At 43.4% G+C, this 22,959-nt stretch overlaps 1 protein-coding gene and 1 long non-coding RNA gene across 6 annotated transcripts in view; one reads left to right on the top strand and one right to left on the bottom strand.

The window, feature by feature from the left end:
• The window catches only part of ZNF280D (zinc finger protein 280D), a 167,894-nt gene extending 160,956 nt beyond the window's left edge, over positions 1 to 6,938 (top strand). Inside the window, exon 20 of the mRNA XM_075897304.1 lies at positions 6,920 to 6,938. Coding sequence (XP_075753419.1) covers positions 6,920 to 6,923 — 4 coding nt within the window. The 3' untranslated portion in view covers positions 6,924 to 6,938. The remainder of the gene's footprint in view (positions 1 to 6,919) is intronic.
• A 3,181-nt stretch (positions 6,939 to 10,119) lies between these two features.
• Positions 10,120 to 22,959, bottom strand: part of LOC142818325 (uncharacterized) — a 49,277-nt gene continuing 36,437 nt past the window's right edge. For 2 of the 5 annotated variants that reach the window (XR_012895792.1, XR_012895789.1), the window contains exons 2-4: positions 22,111 to 22,257; positions 21,855 to 21,981; positions 16,271 to 20,607 (exon numbers count right to left, since the gene is read on the bottom strand). This is a non-coding gene — a long non-coding RNA (uncharacterized LOC142818325). Of the gene's footprint in view, positions 10,759 to 16,270; positions 20,608 to 21,805; positions 21,982 to 22,110; positions 22,258 to 22,959 lie in introns of those variants that run through there. The other 3 variants (XR_012895793.1, XR_012895790.1, XR_012895791.1) reach the window with 3 other exon arrangements.

Genomic DNA, 22,959 nt, shown 5'->3' with positions numbered 1-22,959 from the left:
GTGGGCTGGATCAAAAGGTTTGGTGGGCTGGAGCCTGGATTTGGCACAAACCACCTGTGGTTTTTTATTTGGCCTGTAGGCTAGTCTGGCTAGTCTTCAGGCTCAACTAAAGGTGACCAGTCCTGACACTAGACAGCATCGCATTTGAAGTGTGCACATCATTTGCCCCTTGGGTCATCGTATATCTGGTAAGCTGCCAAAGCTGTAGGAAAGTTTGTAATGTACCATTATATTGAGAGCAGTGCACAAGTGGAGGACTACGTCTATCACTCCCTAACTCCAGATTTAGGGGGACATTTGTACAGTGTAAAGCCAAGAAGAGCACTCAATATAGTAACATTTAAAATCTGCTTTTCACTAGCCCATCAGAAAAGTGAAATGTGGATCTTCTATCATCAAGAATCTGTTGGGCGTTTCTCTTTCATTTGCAATCCACATATACAGCATAGGTTCTCCCATTGTTTGATATTACAGAAAACTATTCAAGGGTGGATTGTGCAGCAGAAGCCAGCTACCGTATGATTGAATCCTGAGCTCCTGTTACTAAACCCTTGTCTTGCATGTACAGTTCTCCCGAGTGAGTTCAGTTATAAGGCTATAAAGTGCTCTCACTAGCATAGACTGTTTCTCTTCCCTTGTGGGTATAAGCTATACCATTATGTGTATTTTTATACTGGTACTAGACTTACCCGGCATTGTCTGCATCCAGGGGCAGCTAGAGCTGCGATGCCTACGCACTGGCTTCTCCCCAGGGGCAGTCTGGGGTGGGAGGACCAAGCAGCGGCCAGTGGCTGCTCCCTAAGTCAAGCAAGGGTGGCGGGGGCTGTGCTGCTGGCCAACGGCCACTCTCCAGGGCTGGGGTGCTTGCTGCTGCCTGTGGTCATTCATGAGTATATCTGTCCTTGCTCTGACACCTCTCCCTTTCTGTTTTATGAGAAACAATTGCATTGCATACTCTTCCCATTGTCCTGCACAACCAAAACCCTGACCTTGCTTTAAGTTAAAGTTATGATAAGGGGAAGCTGCATATCAAATATGGTGGTCCTGGATCTTTATGTTTAGGAGGAGCTCTTAAACAAATGGACTTGTGGATGGATAGACACACAGACACGCACACTCTAAAATAGATAGTAGAGAACTGTCCTTATGGGTTCCCTGGATATAATTGTTTTGGTAAAAAATCTCATCTGTAATGACATAGTGATATTGATACAAAGTCTGTGTATAGACACATCCCTATTCATTAGGCTCCTCTAAATAGTTGTCTGGGGAGCAACTTCCCAACCTGCTTCAGTTGCACCTCATTGACTGTGACTGGGTAACATTTGTAAAGACAGCAGTGAATCTCACAGGCTATGTTCAGAGAAACCTGTAAGGAATCCCATAGTGCAGAACAGCAAAATCTCTAGCTTTGCAGCTGACTTCTGAAGAACTGACAGACTTGTTTTTATTCTTCTGCACTGTTGTGAAAAAACATGCCCCCAAGAACAGGTGCAAGTTCAGATGGTGCTAGCCAACATATACTTAATCACAAAACAACCCCTGCGTACGTAGTAACCTTCATGCTGATTTTTACTGTTGTGAAGAAGAAAAAAAGAAACATGAACTCCCTTTGGCCTTAAGTTTTTCCTCTTTCTCTGTGTTTTCAACTCTGTTGTTTATGTACCCAGATATTATACAATGGGATTTGGTATTCTAGATGCTTCGTATTTGTACAACCTGCATTATCTACATTATATGGCATTCATCTAATGTGCTTTTTTTAAAATCCACTAATATCGTAAAATAGCCTGAGACACAAGTTTTATTGCACCAACTTTTGTTTGTGAGAGTTTACACAGAGCTCTTCATGTAGTCAGTGCTCTCAAAAGCTAGTGGTTCTCACCAACAGAAGTTGGTCTAATAAGAAATATTACCTCACCTGCCTTGTCTCTGTAATATCTTGGGATGAACAAGGCAACAACACTGCATAAAACAGCCTGAAGTATCACGAGTATCACCACTTTAAAAACTGAGACTTTAAAAAAAGAGAGAGAGACCAGAATAGCACACAGCCTCAATTTACTAATACAACTAAATTAAGCTAAAATAAGCTTTGCAACCTCACTAAATTGTTACTCTAAATCCCTTCCTCCTTGCTCAGGATTAGTATATTTAATATGACACTACTTTAAACAGATAAAGATGCAGATTCGCAGATCCTCTCATTATTTAAACTGGGCTGAAAACAGTGGACCAAATGCATATCTGGTAACTCCACTGAATTAAAATGGATTTTAACCAAGAATGAATTTGACCCATTCTGTTGGCTTTCATAAAACAAAGAATATAGATGTTTACTTAAGAATCAGTGTGAACTATAAACAGTACAAGTAGATAAATTGTACATAGGCCACTTTTTAGACCTGAGTCTGCTGTACACATAAGCTTATTAATATCACTATTTGTATGTCTACAAGAACAATGAGAAGTCCTGTGGCACCTTATAGACTAACAGATTTATTGGAGCATAAGCTTTCGTGGGCAAAGACCCATTTCATCAGATGCACACAAAAGCTTATGCTCCAATAAATCTGTTAGTCTATAAGGTGCCACAGGACTTCTCGTTCTTACAGATTCAGACTAACACGGCTACATAAGAACATAACATAAGAATGGCCGTACTGGGTCAGATCAAAGGTCCATCTAGCCCAGTAGCCTGTCTACTGACAGTGGCCAGCACCAGGTGCCCCAGAGAGGGTGGACCGAAGACAATGATCAAGCGATTTGTCTCCTGCCATCCCTCTCCAGCCTCTGACAAACAGAGGCTAAGGACACTATTTTATCCCCTGGCTAATAGCCTTTTATGGACCTAACCTCCATGAAATTATCTAGCTTCTCTTTAAACTCTATTATAGTCCTAGCCTTCACAGCCTCCTCTGGCAAGGAGTTCCACAGGTTGACTACACGCTGTGTGAAGAAGAACTTTCTTTTATTAGTTTTAAACCTGCTACCCATTAATTAAGGCGACCCCTCTGATGTATGTCTACAGTATCTTTGATTCAAAGGCATTTCATAATCATTAATGAGCTCATGTTCGTGACATCCCTGACTCAGATTAGTGGTTTACAGAAGGGGGAACTGAGACACACACAGAGACTGAGGATTTCAGGTCAAGGTCACACAAGAAGTCTTTGTCAAAGCCAGGTATAGAACACTGACATTTGCCACTCTGGTGTGTTAGCCATAGAATACTTTCCAAAACTTGTGTTCTCTTTATTCCTTGTTCTTTTGGTTTGGTATGAGTAGAGGTATTTATCTTCTAACAGGGAAACCTGTTCAGAAGAAAGACAACAGTATCACACTGTTCTTATTTCTCCCCACCCCCCTTCCCACGACCACCCTACCTCCAGTGAGCTTCTCTCTGTTTGTCAGCTATAGCAGTATTTTTAAAAGATGATAAAAGATTAAACTTTTCTGGATCCTGGCTTTTTTCTCCTTCTGTGGCTAGCACTTTCCTGGCATATCAGAGACAGTCTGGACTCATGCTTCAGGGTTTTATTATATCCTTTCTCATGCTCCTCTGATGAGCACTTCCAAAGTTGTATAGATACTAAAATTCTACAAGAAGCTCTCAGTGAATCCCTAGGAAACTGTTCCTTGTGTTATCCAGGCTCCTTGCACTAGCCAAAGTGCCAATATCTTATATGTTTCTATCCAATTTGGGTTTGTTTAGATGGGAGGTCAGCAATGTTCCTTCTAATCTTTTTCATCTATGTATGGATTTTTTCCATACATGCATGGAGTAAAATTTTGTTTTGTGCACCGAAGCATGTTCCATTAGAAATAAAAAACTGATCTGTGGGCACTCTACTAATCAGTAGGGTGGCATTGGAATATCTCCTGAGTGGCTGCACAAACACACCGCATACAGGGAACACTGGGGTCAGTCCCAGAAAGGAAGTTATCAGCTAAGAAATGTTCTATTTCTGTCTGCGGTAGTATGGTTGAATTTGTGACTTCTGTGCCAAAACACAAAATATCCTTTAGTCTGCTTAAGGTAGGCATAGGAAGAAGAGGTGTGGGGGTGCTGCAGCACCTCCAGGTTTTGCACCCAGCATCCTGGCCCTGTGCTTCAGTTACCCATGGTCCCAGTCCAGGGTCATACTTAGCCATCAACCTCAACCCCCGGGGCTCTGCTGCTGGCCTGGGGTCCCACTTGACCACTGGGCCCACACCTGGGGGTTCTGCTGCTGACCCCAGGGTCCTTGCTGCCATCCTGGAGTCCCACCAGGCCTGGTGGCCCCATCTCTAGGGGGCAGTGAGAGCTGCAGACAGGGGTGAGGAGTGTAGCTCAGCACCCCAACTCCAAAAACTGTTCCAGTGCCACTTCTACTTGCCCTGGATGTTCTCCACCTTCACAGGCTGAAGGAATAAAAATTAGCCCAGAATTGGGCAGTGCATGTAGAAACAGCAGCAGCAATTCATCCCTCCCTCTCCTCCCCCGCCATTGGAAGCTGCTCCTTAGGATGGATAAAAAGTTGAGATTGTGGAGACTGTGGTGAGGTGCTGGAGTGGGCAGGAGATTGAACCTGGGAGGAGCCATGATAGGTAGGATGGTCACACAGCAAACTGTCTGTCCAGCATTGACTCCTTCTCAAAGTCACTAACTTCTTCTGGAGAAAACTGGAAAACGTAAGTGCAGATGGGGGAGCCAATGATGACTCACCTGGCATTGTGCAGGCAGGAGGATGAGAATGGCCATGGGGCACATGGTAAGACATTTCTTCCACATCTCTGGACAGTAATTCTATATCTTGGAAAGGATATTGGGAAATTAACATTGTGGACAATTTCATAGTTTTCAATTGGGTGTTATTTTCCTTTTCCTGCTGAAGGACGCACTCTAAGCCCTACAAAGGAGTTTTCATTATCCTTCCCCATCTTCTCCCTGCACACACTCACTCCTCCAACACCATGTAATTATCTTTCACTCATGTAATATTTAGCTTGGATCATGGCCTCCTCAGACCAGAATTGCTGCCATTTTATGTGTTTTGTAAGTAGTGGTGTTCATCAAGGACAGGCACAGTGACTTAGTATCTTTACTTGTGCTGAATAGTAACTTAACTCTAAAAATTGCCTCCCTGAAATCAACATGAGTTTGGCAGGATATGAGCCATACTGATCATCAGTGCCTTTCTGGTAACCTGATGTGTTATTTTGACTTACACATTCACACTATAAACAATACAAGGAGTGTAAAATACTATATAGGTGTAATATGCATTTGAAATTCAGCAGTTAGTGTTTCTCTTAAACAAGAACAAATCATTTTCTTAAAAATAAGAACATACAGTATTCTTCTTTGACCAAAAAGCTCTCCCAGTCCACTGTATTTCAGTAGAGTTAAATGACGAATCCCTATTTTTTCCCTCCCCGAGTTCCACTTTGTTGCTTTCAAATATTCACAAGTAGAGAATGCAGTAAATACACTAGCCCCAGTGTTGCTCCTTTGTTGCCTGTGATAGTAATATACTTACAATTCATTTCTATCCACTCAATACCACAGCCTGACTTTACAGGTAAGTGTAATTTACTTTTCCAAGAGAGTTGAAAGTTAATTTTCTTGGCAACATTTCTGGTCATCACAATTGAAAACTACAACCTCCAGAATGATCTGTAGGAAGTTCTACCCTTTAATGGGGAAAGTGATTGTATAAAGGGATAGTGCTCAATGAATTTTCTGTTGCCAAAGGGCTACAATGAATGAAATTACGTTGGGTTAATTCCTTGATGGACTCTCACCAATTGTGGTTGAATCGGATATTATAGTATCGCACACAAACTTTAACCAGCTGCTTCTTTTACTGTTTAAAGAATAAAACAAAAAATCCTTCAAGAAGAACCTCTACATTCTTCAGTCTGACATGTTTTAAAGGAACCTATATTATACAGTGAAGACCAAAGTGTAAGTGCATGTGTGGTTCAAGCATGTAAGTGCCACTGTCCACAATACAAACTGAATGATGTAGTTACAAAAAAAAGGCACTTTATGCATTCTGCAAAATCAAATGCTATTGCCTAGGACATGGGCAAATGCAAAAATAAAAAGGCTGGTGCCAGGAGGAAGGTTTTCACCGGTTTTTTTCAGTGCTTGGAATCTTCCAGACAAATAACCTGCTACAGAATGTTAGAATGACTCGCCACAAGACAATGAACAAGCAACAAAGCATCAACCTAAAAAAAGGGGAAAAAAAATCTTTAAAAATTGAGCTTGATTTGAAAAATCTTAGACAATTGAGCTGATTCTAACTGTAAACCACAATGGCTGATTTTGGGTGACCATTATTTTGCATGTGTATATAATACAGCCATATAGTGTGTGTTAATATAATAAAAATGTAAAACATGATGGATGGTACTTTTTCCCTTCCCCCCGCTTTTCTCCTGGTGAACAAAATAGTAGAGAGCAAGGAAGCTCTGCTGTTGTGAGAAAGGAGAAAGGTTCAGCAGCAACCCTTGTGCTTCCCTGAATGCAGAGGCTCCATAACAGAATTTTTATAGGGTTGCCCAGACATTAAAGCATTTCACTAAACAAAGGCCCCTTCTGGTTAGCAGCACTATCCACCCCAAAGTGTGTAGGGAGAAACAAGAAGGTGCCAGGGCTCCATCCCTATAGCCTGCAGGCTTGGAGAGCATGTGCTCCAGCCTCTGTGTGTGGCAAAGATTCTGTGCTCCCTGGGAGACTTTACTGGCCACAATGCATCCGAGAATTCCACATGGGGCAGTGCATTCCCCCAATGGTGAGCTGGGTCTTCATGGTACAGCTGATCCCATAAAGTTATGTAGAGCAAATCCTTACGTAGAAAGGATGAGTCATAATGAAAACAAAATAGGCTATATGAAAATAAGAGTCTGATCATGTTTCTGACTACAGGTGACCAAAGCTGATGAGTCAATTAGCTGCACTAACAGAATTGCTGTTCAGTAATGTTACCCTGGAAGCATTCAGTAAGGTATGGTTTCTTTATTGTTGTTTGTATTGAAAATGATACAATAGCTCAATCACAATAGAAGCATTGTCTTCCAACATAATATAATTGCATAATTTTATTTAATCTGTATCCTACACATGCATTGCTCTTTAAACACAAATAAAAGGCACGATCCCTGCTGTAGGGAGCTTACAGTCTGAACACACCATCGAGGTTTTCTTGATCACATGTTTCCTTTCATTTTTTATTTTGGTACATATAAATGACCCTCCAAAATTAATTTATAAATGGAAGATCTAAAAAAAATTTCTTCAAAAATTTGAAACTCCTGCTTCTCGCTATTAAAAAATAAAGACGCTGCATGTTCACTGTACATTTAGATCACACACATTAACAGCCATACACTATTTCTCTAAAATGGTGGGACTTCTGCCTCAGGGGAAAATACAGCGAGACAAAGAACTCTAGATGTGTCATTGGATGTCAAGATGCCTCATTGCAATAAAAGATCAATACCAAGCTACAACAAGAGGTTTACTGTGAGTGGAATACAGAACCAGTACAGTGAAATGCTGCTGCTTTTTAGTTTATTTTTGCTGTCTGGGACTGGAATTCTCCTATTACAAGCATTAGGTCCTACACAATATCTACCCATCCTGGCTGTTATCAGCACTCCAGCAATGGAAGCTGCAGGTGATATTTGACCTGACAGAAGATTGCCAAGACCTGCTCAGAGCTAAGCTACAGCAGTGGGTAAAGATTACTCTTAAAATCTAGTTTACAAAGCCTCCTCTAGCTAGATTGAGCTCAGGAAACTCCCTGATGCCATATAAATATTTCATTACTGCCACTTGCTGGCCAAGGAGGATGAAATGCCTGGGTGTTGGAGTGCACTGTATGTTTCTCCCATATTCTCCACTGGTGTGGTTTTCCTTTCAATTAATCTGTTAGCAGAGGGTGTGCATGCAACAGGAACTTGCATTCTTACCACAGCATGTGTAGGTTCTTCAGGGCTAGGACTGGGCCCTTTTCTGCAGACAGAGAAATGCGGTAGAGCTGAGTTGTAAGTCTTCTTTTATTGAGCCAGTTACATCAAGTTCTATTCTGACCGCTTATATCTAAGAAAATACAGGGGTGTTTTCCTAACCTGCTGACTTTTTTCTCTTTAGGCTTCACTCACTTTACCATGCAAAATTAGAACCTACTATGGGTATGTCGGTAATTTAAAAGCTGCTGTGCAGATGATTAGGCGAGTACTTGAAACCTTTTGCTAGGCTGGTTGGGAGAATATAGCACCCACGATACAGAACCCACAACACACAAAGTGCTGTACAAACAAAAGCAGATTGTGGCACCTACATGCTTGCATCACACATGCAGTTGCACTTTGCCTTCTGTTAAAAGACATATGTTTAAAAGAAATCTGTATTATACAGTAAGGACCATAGTCCCTGCCCTGAAGAGCCTGTGCGCTGTGGGAAGGATGCAAACCCTCATTTCGTGCACACAAATCAGTTGAAAGGCAGTGTACTTGTGGACAAAATAGGTGAGGCATATAGTGCACTCCCCGTTCAGACCTTTCACCCTCCCAGACCTGGGCATGGCAGCAATCAAAAATAAATCTGACACGAGGGTCAGCAGAGTGTCCTGAATATGGGCAGAGTAAGCTTTGCCAACTATTTTTTTTAAAATTGTCTTTACCCGCTGTAGTAGATTAGCTCTGAGCAGGTCTTCATTTATCTTTTTGCCTGTGTTAGTTCTCTAAAACAGAGCCCAATTGGTACTATAGACCAGGGTGGGCAAATACCAGCCCTTGGGCTGGATCTGGTCCTCCACAGTTAACCCCTGGTGGGCCCCCACCACTATATTTACTTGTGCCTCCACAGGGACAAGCGATCCCAGTCCCCATTGGCTGCAGATCACCATTCCTAGCCAATGGGAGCTGTGGGAAGCTATGTCCTGGTTCATGCCACTTCCTGCTGCTCCCATTGGCAGGAATCATTGGCAATCTGTGGCAAAAGGGAGCTGGACCACTGGTACCTGTGGAGGTGCAGGGAAATACAGAGGTGGGGGCAGCCCATCAGGATGGGCTACCCCTGGCAAATCACCATTTTATTGCCCACCGTAGCTATAGGCAGAGATCTTCCTATCCCTGCTGCACCAAATAGGCACTGCTGAGGAGAGATGATCAAGGCAAGCAGTAGAGTTGGAGTTTAAGGTTGGTGAGTTACCTTTGATGTTGCGGTGCTGCTGCTCAGAACTCTTTGTTTGCAACATTTTTTTTGGGGGGGTGGTTATATGAAATGGATAAAACTATGAAGAAAAAGAGAAGTGGCGTAGAAATCTTTCCAATTAAATACAGGTTTAGTGGCAGTATCCTATAAAATTCCTGTAAGTTCAGGGATAGAGTGTATGTTCCTGCCCCTTGTACCATCAGCTTGACTAGTTCACCTAAGCAACAAAATTGTGAGGCCCTCTAGTTCAGGGGTGGGCAATAAAATGGCAGTGGTTCACCAGGGTTAGCCCCTAGTCAGCCGTCGCCGCTATATTTACCTGCACCTCTGCAGGTACCAGCAATCACAGCTACTGTTGGCCGTAGATTGCCGTTCCCACCCAATGGGAGTGCTTAGAAGTGGCATGAACTGGGACACTGTTTCCCACAGCTCCCATTGGCTGGGAATGGTGATCTGCAGCCAACAGGAGCTGTGATCGCCTGCACCTGTGGAGGCGCAGGTAAATATAGCAGTGGGGGCCTGCTGGGCTAGCCCTGGTAAACCAGATCCGGCCCCGGGCCAGTATTTACCCACTACTGCTTTAGTTTGTAGGTCACTGAAAGAAGACTAAGGGTAAAGATAGTCAAAGATTAAAATAAACCTTTTTTGTTAACACAATTGTGCTGATGGATTTACTTGACTAATAATTAGAAATACATATGTATATTTATTAGTATTCTTTAACTATATATCTAAGGCAGGATTGCAAGTCTGCAACTAGAAGGAAGTACTGAGCTGCTCTGCTACTGATTGCAGTAAACTCTTGTCTCTAAAGCATGCTGTGGAGGTGAAACAGACAAACCATTTCTGTATAGCAAGATAAATACAGAAGACATCTAAGAAACCTTGATTAGCTAATGCTTGCATGTTTTATGAACTATTTGGAGTGTGGTGGGGTGAATATGTTGCAGCATCGTATTGCCGCAATTACCAGCAGGAGATACTTTTAACAAAATACAATTAAGGCACCAGTAGTGCAATGAGTTGCACTATTGGCAACTCGGGCGATAATTCCAAATATTAGTTCAGAGGTATATGAACGGCATGAGAGTTGTTCTTTTTAATGAATATGGTGTAATTTTCAAAGTGTAAGATGATATCTGAACTGGGCTATTTAAGGTCCATCTAATTAAAATGAGCTAAGACGGCTTGGTAAACCATAGCTATACTGCATATACAGTCTGAGACTGCAACTATTCCAGCAAAATATTTTGCAACTGAAAATAGGAGAGATATAATTGGGCCACGTTCAGATTTCATAAAGCTTTCTGCCAAATCAGCAATAAATGAGTTAAACCCATGGTTGTTTAAAATATTCTGGTCTCTCTAAAATTAAATTCAAGAGTCTTATTGTCAGAGAAACATGATAGGTTTATTAAATACTCTATAGAATACTGTACGAGAAGTGTCGGTTTTATCTGATGCAATTTTTCTCCTTAATCTGAGCTGTATGTATGCTGCTGCAGCTTCAAAACATCTGGGCACAGCAATTTTTTTCTTTCCTGCACCTGCAAGTGTAAGTACACACATAAACAAAAATGAAATTAAATCTTTCACAGAGCCAGGGGAAGGGGGGGAACCCAACCAGGCATGAAGCTCAAGGGAGCAGTATGACAAGCGCTGAGCTGTAAACAAGCTTGAGAGGGATTTAATTCTTATGACAAGCGCCAGTGGTAGCGTCTCGCATGGACTCAGCATATGCCCACATTTCAGTGGAGGAATCGCAGAGGACTTAATGCAAATATAAAAAAGCTCAGAGCACATGAGGCTCTTCTCTTCTAAAAATATCCCCACAAATCAGGATGAGCTAGTGTTGTAATTATCTTGATTTTGAGAATGTTACCACTTGTGATAGATTTTTTTTTTTAATTACAGGCTATAATTTATAGAGTGCAAACTCTTTGGGGCAAGGATTGGGTCACTGTGTATGATGGTACAACACCAAGCACAATGGATGTCCTGTTCCTGATGGGGTTCGATGGGGGATTTTGCAGGATGAGGATTGAATACTAATAGCTGCTGCATCACATTCTACCATAGGTTTAATCCATGTCTTGGTCAGCAGGAGAGCTGTTTTAAGGAACGAGAATTAAGATGTTTTCCTGGTTAATCTGCTTTGTAATTTGGTATCCAAATTACCTCCACTGCACATTCATTTCCTAATTAGAGCCATGTCCTTTCTCTTTTACATATGATTGCAAGGATCCTCGTTCCAACAGCAACCTTCTAAAATAGATACTGTGAACCAGACTCTTCAGGCAAAGGCAAATCTGCAGACTTTAGTAAAAGTTGTCCATGAGTTAAGGCTGCAGGGTTTAGCCAAGCTTTAGAAAAACCTTCCTAGACAAGGGTTGCCGGGGAAGAGCTTCCAAGTTTTACCCACAGAACAGACTCGATTTGCTTAAGATGCAAAACAAAACTCCATTCACATTAGATCTTCATTATATGATCAGCCTCCTTTTTGACTTGACTAATGGGCTTCTCTTTTCCTCCTCCACGGCAACTGTTAACTTGCAACACCCATTATTTTATTAAAGTTGCATTTATTTTAAATGTGTATTTTAATACAATTTTATGATTAGAGTTTTCAGGATACCAGTTTTCAAATATGGCATCTCAAATATCATAGCATACATAGTCTACTAATGATTGTTACCCCAGTCAAGGTGACCAAAAGTTACACAGAATGTTGTGCAGTGAAGTTCCCAGATCTGGCTGACTCATGCAAATCCACAAGTCTCTGGGGCAATCCTGCAGGCAGGGTCAGGACATACACCCCTTCATGGGTTGACAGAGAGTTGAGAATGTGGCAACCCATCCTGGCAACATGGCTAAAGTGTGTGCAGTCCCACTTTTGAATAAAATCAGTAACTGAAGCAAGGCCAAACCACTTTATGTTCAGAATTTGGTGCTGACAGCACATATGGAAAGTCTCTAGCCTCTCCAAGTTCCTCTGAAGAAGGTCCAGCTTTCTGACCCATGTAGCTGAACAGATACTACACAGACTTAGATCCTGAATTTCATTTCATATCAAAGATGTTTTTGCCTGGATAAGCAAGGCATGGGCTCCATGCAGGACGTGAGACCTATTCATCAAAGAATGTCCGGTTTGCTTCAACTGTTTGAATTCTGCTAGCAGCTTACACAGATGAACTCCTCAATGCTTGACATGGTACTCTACCCCACTGGGAGCTCCGGTGATTCACCTCTGAGTTCTAGAATGAGTTGTTCTGCTATGAGATGTTCAACCTCATACTGGAGGCCGCATCTTGGAGGCACAGGGAGGATAAGGCTGCAATTCTATGACTTCTCCACCAACAAGGTAACGTTGGTATAGTCCAGCGATGGGCAATCAAGCCTAGTAAGTAGGCTCCGTGAGTGGTCTTCCTTCTTCTCACTGGGCTGTATGATTCCAGTGGTGGGTTCCACCTATGGCTTGTCCACCCCGTCTCTGCCTCGCCTCTGGCACTCTGGGGCATTGAAGCCCTGCACTTCCTACTCTCCCTCCCTCCTAGTACTTTTAGAGCGCCATGAATCCTCTGATTCACACTCCATGCCTGCTCTTCTCCCCTCCCTCCCCGAGCTTGAACAGCCAGAAATTAGCTGATTGACAGCACTCCAAAAGTCCTGAGAGAGTGCCGGAGGAGTAGGAAGTACAGGGCTCCAATTCCCCAGTGTGTGAAAGTTGCCCTAGTGTGGTGCCGGTGGCACTCCCTGGACCTGGCCCAAGGTGGGGAAGGAATGGAGAGCCACACAGACTGGGGGGGGAGGGGCAGGCTGTGGCTCCGGTGGTGGCTCCCAGGTGGAGCTGAGGAGGCTTTTCCCCCCACCTGTTCAGTGCTGCAGACAAGGGGGGATGGATATGTGGCAGCGGGACCACTTACCTGGGCCAGTGACAGGCAAGATGGTGATTCCAATCCCCAGCTGGCCACTCCCTTGGTGGTATGACAATCCCCAGTGGTCACTCTGCAATATATAGCTCTCTCCTGTGCTTGCTGCCCCCCGTGGTGACTGTGAGTATAGGATCCCTTCACTCAGCCCCCACCATTTCCATGTGATGGAAAACCATTGAATTCCAGGCATATCCTGTTTTCCTGACACAACCAATCTCTGACCTTGCATTAAGTTAGGATAAAAAGAAGCTGGGTACCAAATTTGGTGGTCCTATCTCTTATCACTTAGGACAGGGTGGGTAAGATATGACCAATGGTTCGGATCCATCCTGCCAAGTCTTTTAATCTGAACCATGGCCCACCCCTGTAGCATGGAGCAGCACCACTCTCAGTGGCTGGCTGCTCTGTGGGCTACAGGGGAGGGGCAACTTCACCTGCTGCCCCACCCCCAGAAAATCTCTTAACTCTTATAGGTTGGAAACTGGCCAATGGGAGCTAAGAGATTTTACTGGAGGTGGGGGCAGTGCGTGAAGCCACATGGAGCAGCCAGCCACTTAGAGCAGTCTGGGGCTGCTGGCAGGCAGAGAAGCCTGCCTGAAAGTACTGCTGGCAGGGAGCTGCTTAGGCAAGCACCTCCTGGCCAGAACCTGCCTCTGGTACCACACCCCGTCCTGCACCTCAGCTCCATTCCTAGCTCTAGACCCGCTCCTGCAGCCCGGCCCCAGGCCAGAATCTTCTTCTGCATCCATACCAGCTCTGGGACTCTGCATCCCAATCCCATGCCCTGTGTCACAATCCCCTCCTTCACCCAAACTCCCTCTCAGACCCCAAAGCCTCTCCTGCACCTCGGTCCCTATCTGAACTCCATTCTGCACCCAACTTCCATCCCAGACCCCACACCCAAAGGTCCATAGAAAAATGCAACCTTTGACCACTGACCAAGATCTTGGAGTGTCCCTTCATCAAAAATTATTGCCCACCCCTGCTTTAGAAGGGGTTCTTGAACAAATGGACTTGCAGACAGGCACACAGACACACAAATCTCTAAAATATATATCCAATGTATACCAACCCAGGTGATCTCTGCTTCATGCAAGAAAGGTATCAAGGTTATGTGTATGATTCTCAGAAACCTATATGTATTTCATGACTTCTGCAGAATCCTTGATTAGATACTGGCCATTTGTACTGTTGGTGGAGGTCTGGCTTGTGAAGAGTAAGAAAATGCAATTAGAGCTAACAACAAATATTCAGAGTTTGATGGTTCTTCCACACTATCGGAGACTACTTGAAATTACACTATGAAGGGATTTCTGATGATGCCCAAATTGGGTGTCTAAGTTACAATTTAGGTACACACTGCAAATGTCTATTGTATTGACCGAAGTAGTTTCCAAATATGGGATTTGAACATCCCATTATGGTGTGTCTCTTTGCCTTCTATCTTAGGTAAATAATTAGAACTTACTTTAATCTTTCTATAAGAGAACTTAACAAAAAAATCATTCCGTTTTTTTATTTCTATCTATTTTTATTTAAGGGAAAATGAATGTGAAGATTCTCCTTTAGATTTCAATGCTAATACTCCAACGCTATGTCTACACTACATGTTTTGTCAGAAGAGGCAATGAAAATGAAGCGCTGATTAGCATTTTCTTATGCTTCATTTGCATGATCTATTCCAATCCATTTTTGTGCAAGAGGTTTTTGTGCAAAAACATTCAATGTTATCCAAGGCATAAGGATCTTGCACAAAAAGGGGGTTTTGCACAAAATGGACATGTCCACACTGCATGTTTTTGCGCAAAAACCTCTTGCTCAAAAACTGATTGGAATAGATTATGCAAATGAAACGTGAGAAAATGCTAATCCGTGCTTCATTTGCATTGCTTCTTCCTACAAAACACATAGGGAAGACATAGCCCAAAGGTCAGTAAAGTAAAGCACTCTGATGTGATTGTCCGGGAAAAGGTTGTTTTTAATGCTGTTTTATCCCTTATAATCAGAGATGAGACCAAATCAAACCCCCTGATCTGAACATTCACAGCATTTGCAGGAGATAGGAATTCAAATCCAGATCTGGATCCCAATGTTACAGGTGGCTCTGTTGCAGAGTGTGAGGGAGTCACCAGGCCCTGCACCCCCATCCACAACCAGATGTGAGACTCAGACAGCAAGTAGATCAGAAGGCTTATTGGTTCACAGGGATACAGCGTAGCACAGACTCATTGTTACAGGAACCAGGAGCATTCAGTACAACCCATCTTGGGGATGGGGGGGCCTCCAAGCCAGCTAGACTCCCTTCTCCCTACACCTGCTGAAAAACTAACTCTCACACTGGTCCTAGCCCTCCAGGAAGCCCAGCCTACTTCTTTGTTCAGATTCCAGGGCAAGGGGTCACATGGTTGCTTCCCCCACCTCGCCTCAGGTTCCAAAAGAGGCTGAGCTACTGTTGTATATGTGCTAAGATGAGGCAATTTCTCCTCAGTGAGAGCCACACCCAACATTCCCATCCTCAGCCAGGCATCGGTGCAGTGCCCATGGAAGCTGAGGCACACACACAGGGTAACAATGGAACAGTACAGGATAGTAGGAATCACATACAACATAACAAAGCGAACAGAGTGAACACAATCTCCACTACGTCACAGACTCCCCTACCACAGGCTGAACGAAACTTCTCATCTTAATAACCTGAAACTTTAGAAGTCTGGAAATTCAGATCTCACTGTAGCAGTTGAGGTCCTGCACTTCTTGTATTCCCCTAAACTGTACAATGCAACACAGCTCACCCTACATAGTGGCACGTAGGTGACACTTGTCTGTCGCACCATTTCTTTTGGTGTTCTCTGCCTATGTCAAATGAAAATGAGCCATACGGAACTGCAGTTGTGAAGAATCCTGTGATGAAAGGTGTCAAGTATTGTTCCCTCCAGAGTAATCAATTATTCAGATCAAGAACTAATGTGCTGTGGGCCCAGTTCACTAAATTAAACATGCTACGTTTTTTTCAGTTCGTACATGTAATAATCAAGGCATTGGTGTCCTTTGAGAGATACATGGTACCTCTGCAGTTACTTAGCTAAAAAAGGCTGCTGCTAAAATTGGTAACTAAATTCTACAGATATCTTGGGACACAGTTTTTATTTATTACTTATACAGTAAACACATTGTACTACATGGACAAAGCTCTAGCTCAAGAAGTATAAAATTAAAGGGCCTGATCCTATAGATCATTTCTTCAGCAAGTGGCATTTCGTCATGTGAGTAGTTCCATTATATTAATATATGCCAAATGGAGTTTACATTCAAAGCTATGTGAATGATTTTTAAAAAGTTGGCAGCTTCTCTTTACTTGTTACTATAGCCAGTGTCCCTGATTTTTCTACCGAAGCTTTCTGAAGAAGGGGGGGAGGGGGTTATAAAAGATGTTGTTTTGTCACCATAAGGAATGGCTGAGCTATTTCAGTGCATGCTTTAAGGTTCCTCTCTTCAAAAATGTCATTAACAATCTCCATTAGAAGAAGACACATCACTTACCAACCTGGAAGGGCCAGTGGTAACTTAGATTCCTTTTAGTGCTATATGTGGCTACTGTTGCATGAATGGGCTGAAGACAGGGAAAGGACAAGGGATGTTTCCAGCCCAGATTGTCTAGAGGCAGAACATGTGGGTCAGCACGATGCCCAGTGTCCTCTAACTGGGTCTGTGTGATACAGGCAAAAAGGGGAGTGTTTCATCATTTGTAAGGCTGTTAATAATGAATGAATAGCTTCTTGACCGCTGATGTGGCAGGGATCAGCATCATTCTGAGAACTGGCTATGCAGCTGTTCTCATCACGGGTTTGTCCATGGTGGGTATGTGAGGAATACACTGGATTAGTAGTAAATATCTGGTTTGTTTAATTTCATTTGTTTGCAGGACTTCTCTTTCTTCTGCAAACTGGTTTGTGGAAGAGGAATGATAGTGTCTTGGGGCGAGGATGGAGGTTGTGTGGAGGATGCAGTGAATATAGAGGGAGCATTGGAACGTCTCGACCTTATGGACTGAGTAGTAAGGATAATGGAAATGAGCTTGCAACTATTTAATGGCATATGGAAGGTTTCTGGATGTGGTGAATTTTTTTTTTAACTTCTCATGAGTCTTCACCCAAGCAGTGATGCCAGGCTGTGCTCTTTGTTGGCTTCCAGTTGTCAGAGGCAGAAAGTGAAAGAAAGGTCCCTGCTCACCTGAGGCCTTTAAAGACTGCCTGACCCTGGAACAACTTACATGAGTAAAAGTGTGTGAATCAGGCTAGGAGAAGATAACATAAAATGGGATAGGCTGAGGAGGGCAGATGTGATTGTCCCACACTGGGCTCTCAGGGATTAGTAGAGCCCTAGGGAGGCTGCACAGAAGACAGCCAATCACAGAAGGGTTTGTAGGAGCAGCAGCAAATCAGGGTAGGGATGGGCAATATAAAAATGGTTGCAGAGCAGGTTCAGTCACTTTCTAGAGCTTGAGGAGGGAGGGGGACTGGCTGCCTTGCAGGCAGAAGGCAGCAAGCACCTGCGATAGAGCAGTGCTGCAGACAGAGATCCAGGGATCTAAAGGCAGCTGCTGGTGGGCTGCAGGGATCTGCATGCTGAGATAAGGGCAAAGAGGAAGTTGGGGCCATGGGGAAGTGGTTCAGGGAGATCTACAGAGAAGTTGAAGGGGACACAGTAAGGATGTTAAATAGTGAGTAATTTACTAGTCGAGTAGTCATTGGAATTTCCATAGACTTCCGCATTCCTCTTTTGAAATGTACAAGAGCCCCCCACAGTGGGAAATTCTGCTGACTCCGGGCTGCATGCAGGTACCAGCTTTGAAATGCACAAGAGTCCCCAGCAGGGGCTCTTGTGCATTTCAAAGTGGAAGCGCCCTCATGGAGCCTGGGCTCAGCAGGGGACTTAAGAGTCCCCCGATGACCTGGGCTCCATGCTGTGCTGCAATGGATTCATTTCAAATGGACTTTGAAATGCCACATGGAGCCCAGGGTTAACTGAGGACTCCCCAGCTGACCCCAGGCTCCATGCAAACACTGCAGCAGCGTTTCAAAGGGGCAGCGCCTCACAGCTGATCCTGGGCTCAGCTGTGCCGCGCTGCCTCCTTGAAATGCCACCACGGTATTTCAAAGGGGCAGTACTGCATGGAGCCTGGGGTCAGCTCCTTGCTGTGCTGCTTTGAAATGTCGAGGCAGCATTTCAAAGGGGCAGCGCCACACAGAGCCTGGGTATGGGCTCCGTGCGGCACTGCCACTTTGAAGTACCCTCTCTTCCCCTCCCACTTTGCTGCCTCTGTCTGATAGAGGCAGCAAGGGGGGTGGAATCAACTAGTTGACTCTACTATCCAATGAGCATTTGCTTATCAGATAGTTGACTAGTTCTTAACATCCTTAGGACATAGCAAGTGGCATCATTTACAGGGCCCCTAGACTGAGACCTAGAGTAGTAGGTTCCCCCATCTCCATTCACAACTGAGGAAGTGGCTGGACTGAGAGACTGCAGTACTGTACCCCAGAAGAGGGCAATACAGCATGGCACAACTGGAGGGCTCTGTCATATAGAGGACACCACAATCTTGGGCGCGATAAGGATCTCTGGAGCACAAGTGATGGTGGCCAGACATCACTGGAAGACAATGCACTGGCATACAAAGCTAATCTCCAAAACAGCCAGGAGAAGGCACTGCAGTGGAGAGTCGAACCCTGTCACAAGGTCAGATTACTTTTTATAGCATCCCTATATTACTAGTATTGCTAATTTTTCAGCTTTACTGACTTGCTGCAGCTGTGGGAGTTGCTATTGGAGAGGAACTTGAAAGCAGAGAGTTTGGAGACAAAATCCTGAAGGAGGATCATTATAGTAGTTAACATTTTATCTTACTCCACACTTCTAAATTCCTGCTTGCTGTGCAGTAGGCATAAGACTCAGGCACGGCTGCCACCCATCACTTCTAGAGTGGCTTGATTTGCCTGTGTTTAAAGCATAAAGAGGTTATGCTGTGAGCTGACTGTGCTGTTAGTGCCATTGTCCCATTTCTGGTGAGTCCAGAGGAAAGTCTGCCATCTTCACAGCTTGCAAAGAAGGGTTTTGTGGATAAGCCAATGGTCTGGATTACTCTTTTGGGGAGGGTTTTTCTTTCACATTTTTTGGGAGGGGGCGTGTGTTTGTAAAGTAAATAAGCCCCACAGTGTTTGTCAATGGGCCTTGCTCCCGTGCAGATACTATACTTAATGACAAGTAAAGAACACAGCAGTTTATATAAATTATTCAAAAAGTTTTGAATGTAAATCCCATGTATGCTACATGGAACAGTGTGAAGCTGTACTTGCATCCTTGCATTCACATACGATGTTTTCAATATTCTTGAAAAACAATTCATGGTTAAAAACAACACATCTTACCCTTTCTCTAAGAAAAGAGTTTTGTATAGGTATTGTTAAAAGTAAAAAACAAAAACTGTCAGATTAGGAAAACAGTTGCCAGAAGACAAAATTAGCCTAAACATGTTAGATGAATTTAAGCCTCGCTCCATTAATTTCAGTTCTCTGTGGAATCACAGGCCGAACATCAGTAACCTGCAAGATTTGTTAAAGGCTTTAGTCTTCTAATTCCCACTTGGGTATTTTAATGTTGACAGATGTTGAAATTCTCAGACTGGAGCTTTGCATCCATATTCCCTTCCTCACAGACACCTGTAATTTGATTCATCTGTTTTCTTTGTTATTCCCTCTGCTCACGTAAATATAATGTGCATTTCTCACCATACCACTAGTTTAACTTTATATTATCTCCTATAAAAACACATGCACATACCAAAAGAGCAGAATGCACTTTTAACTGTGAGTCTGGAAAAACGGCATGCCAAAACTGCCATTGGTTATATTGCCATCTAACACTTAAAATATATTAATACTGTTCCTTTAAAACAAATGCCTGCTTGTGTTTGTGTGCAGACCCTTCCTACCTCTCCTTTGTCCTCCAGCTTCCCTGCCTATATAAATGAATGAAAAATATGTCTGAGTAGTGAGGAGGCTCACCCAACCCCTAACTCTAATCAGTGGCAATCTGTTATTCCACAGGAACTTGAGCAGGAGTGCAAAATGTAAAATATTGCATCAAAAGATAAGTTGGACTCATTCCTTGGCATGGTCTAGTAAATCCTGTGAACTGTTTCCTAAAAAGGTTGAGAAAACATTCTGTTCCTTTATAACTGCGAACTGGTGAACAGAAAATAACATATTGTCTCTTCTGCCATGTATGATGTTCCTTTGTGGAAAAGAAGAAGCTTTTAGTCATTTTTAAGGTTTCTTTTTCCCTCTTTGTTTTTTACATTAGAAGAGTTAAGACATGACTTTTTTGGTGACTGTTTCTTCAAAGGACTTGTGTACGGCATCCCCTGTGGTCACTGCTGTCCGTGAGTTCTGTGAATTTGTCTGCCTGATAAATAACAAATTTGGAGATTTGAAGAGTCCCATTACAGTAAATTGACCGTGGGACACACAGAGCTGGGCAGGGACCCCACTGTCAAATCAAATTATACGTTGTGGATAAAAAATAATAATTTATTTTGTTCCTTATCCCTGCCTTTGAGTACTAAGAAGGGAATTAAATAAAAGCCAGGCAGACCCATGGATTAACATAGCCACAACACATGTAAATGTGTAAAGAAAACCAGCCACGCTATAACAAGACTACACTAAAGAGCGTTCAATTAACCATCACCCTGTTTCCAGCAAAATAACATGTAAATCTGGGAAATAGGAGGGGAACTATTAAATTTTTGATGCTTGCCTGTAGGTCCTAACCAGGTAAAATGGTCCACCACCAGAGACTTGTGCAGACTAGGATTTAGCATGTGAGGTTAGCAAACACATACTAACTAGAAGTCTAATCTAGGAAAAATACACATGCAGAGTTGCCACCTTTCTAATTGCTGGTAACTGGACCCCATCTTCCCCTTCCCCTTAATGCCTCACCCCGCCCTCCCCCCCCCTTATCTCCCTCTTCCTCCAAGGCTCCACCCCCATCACTCACTTCTCTGCACCCTTTCTCCCCTGTCACTCACTGGATAGTTTTAGTGATGCAAGTAGGAGGTGACCCCCAACTAGGTAGGGTATGGTGTGGGTTAATGATGCAATGCCTCCCCCTGCTCCACAGTGACCAGACTTTTGATTTGAGTACCATTTAGGGTTGCCAGGTCTCCTTTCTAAAACTGTGCACCTGGGCATAGAAGTAAAACACTGGACTGCACTTGGGTAAAACCCAAATGGGTGACAACTCTGTACATGCGCTTTGAAAACATATTGTGCTGGTCAAGTTAAAGTCTAGTGGAGAGCAACGAATTGCATTATTTTATTTCCTCTCATAGGGTATGTCTACACTAGCCCCCTAGTTCGAACTAGGGAGGCTAATGTAGGCATTCGAAGTTGCAAATGAAGCCCGGGATTTAAATATCCTAGCCCTGCCTCTTCCACCCAAGGCCCCACCCCTTCGGGGAGCATGGAGTCACCCCCCACCTTGCCCAGGGTCCCATCAAGTCTGGTGGGCCCCCTACCTAGTGCTGTAAACTTGCCTTAAATGAAAAACTAGGTGCCTAATGTTCCCATCCAATATTTTTGGTTTATGGCAGGCTCACCCTTCACTCCAGTATCAATAGGGAAGCTAGTAAGCAGGGCCATGGCTACCTCATCTATGATGACCTGTGGGTCAGGACAATCAATGGTTCTTATCCTCTCCTGTAGAGCTGTGCTTGCTGCTGCTGTCCCCAGGAGACCGAGGCTAGAGAACACCACATAAGACTTTGGGAACATCCTAGAAGAATGGGGAAAAAGGGAGGAAAAAATATATTGCAGAAGATGACACAAAATGCAGCTACTCTGCCTAAGCAAATGGTTTGGGTGGTTGGTTGTTAAATCCCTTTTTGTCACTTTGAATACTCACTCTCAACCAATTAGAGGATCAGAAGAAATAGCATGTGACCTCAACCATTTGCTTCCCACCATTATTGTTAGTTGTTTCTACTACAGCAGCATCGACAGGTCCTGACACAGACCTGTGCTGGGTATCTTCTGTGCACAGGAGACAGTTCTAAATATGAGAAACAGGAAAAGGGTGGAAGAAAGAAGAATTTATTACAGATAATACTCTACTATCTTTTTTTTCTATTTTTGTATACCTATCATAAAAGTGACCTGGTTCATGATGTGGGCTCTGTCGTGAGAACCACAGGTCCGATGATGCATACCCGGGGGAGGAGGAGGACAGAACCAGGTAGACCGTTTTAGTAAATAAAAGGTATTTATTTATGACAGTGATGAATGTATAGTATTTATTCTAAGATTTTTAATAGACCGTGTTAATAATGAATTTACAGTATTTATTATATTTATTCTACGATTTCTAGTTAAATGTGTCAGAAATATAAGTAAGGGAATGGCAAGGGGAATAGTCTCTATTCTAAAGATATCCAGCTACACTAATTAAATAACAGTGATAACTACAAACTCTATGTACTGCCAAAAACAACTACAACACTAAGCTTATACAACAAAGAAAATCAAATCATACATACTTACACAGCACACACACCATTTCAAAGATATCGGTTTGGTTGCGAAGGCCTTGGTTACGCCCGAGAGTCGAGGGAGGTGGCTGGTCAATTGATCAGGCCGGCAGCACTTTGAAGTATATGGGAGGGTACACGCACAGTGGTATGTGTGTTGTGAAGACCTCCTCGAGCGAACTGTGCGATGGGTATTTATCCCCAAGTCTGCACATCATTTTCCCACG

Source organism: Pelodiscus sinensis, chromosome 14, assembly GCF_049634645.1.
Source record: "Pelodiscus sinensis isolate JC-2024 chromosome 14, ASM4963464v1, whole genome shotgun sequence".
NCBI lineage: Eukaryota > Metazoa > Chordata > Testudines > Trionychidae > Pelodiscus > Pelodiscus sinensis.
The sequence above is the reverse complement of the archived record's forward strand: the minus strand, read 5'-3'. Positions and strand labels throughout refer to the sequence as shown.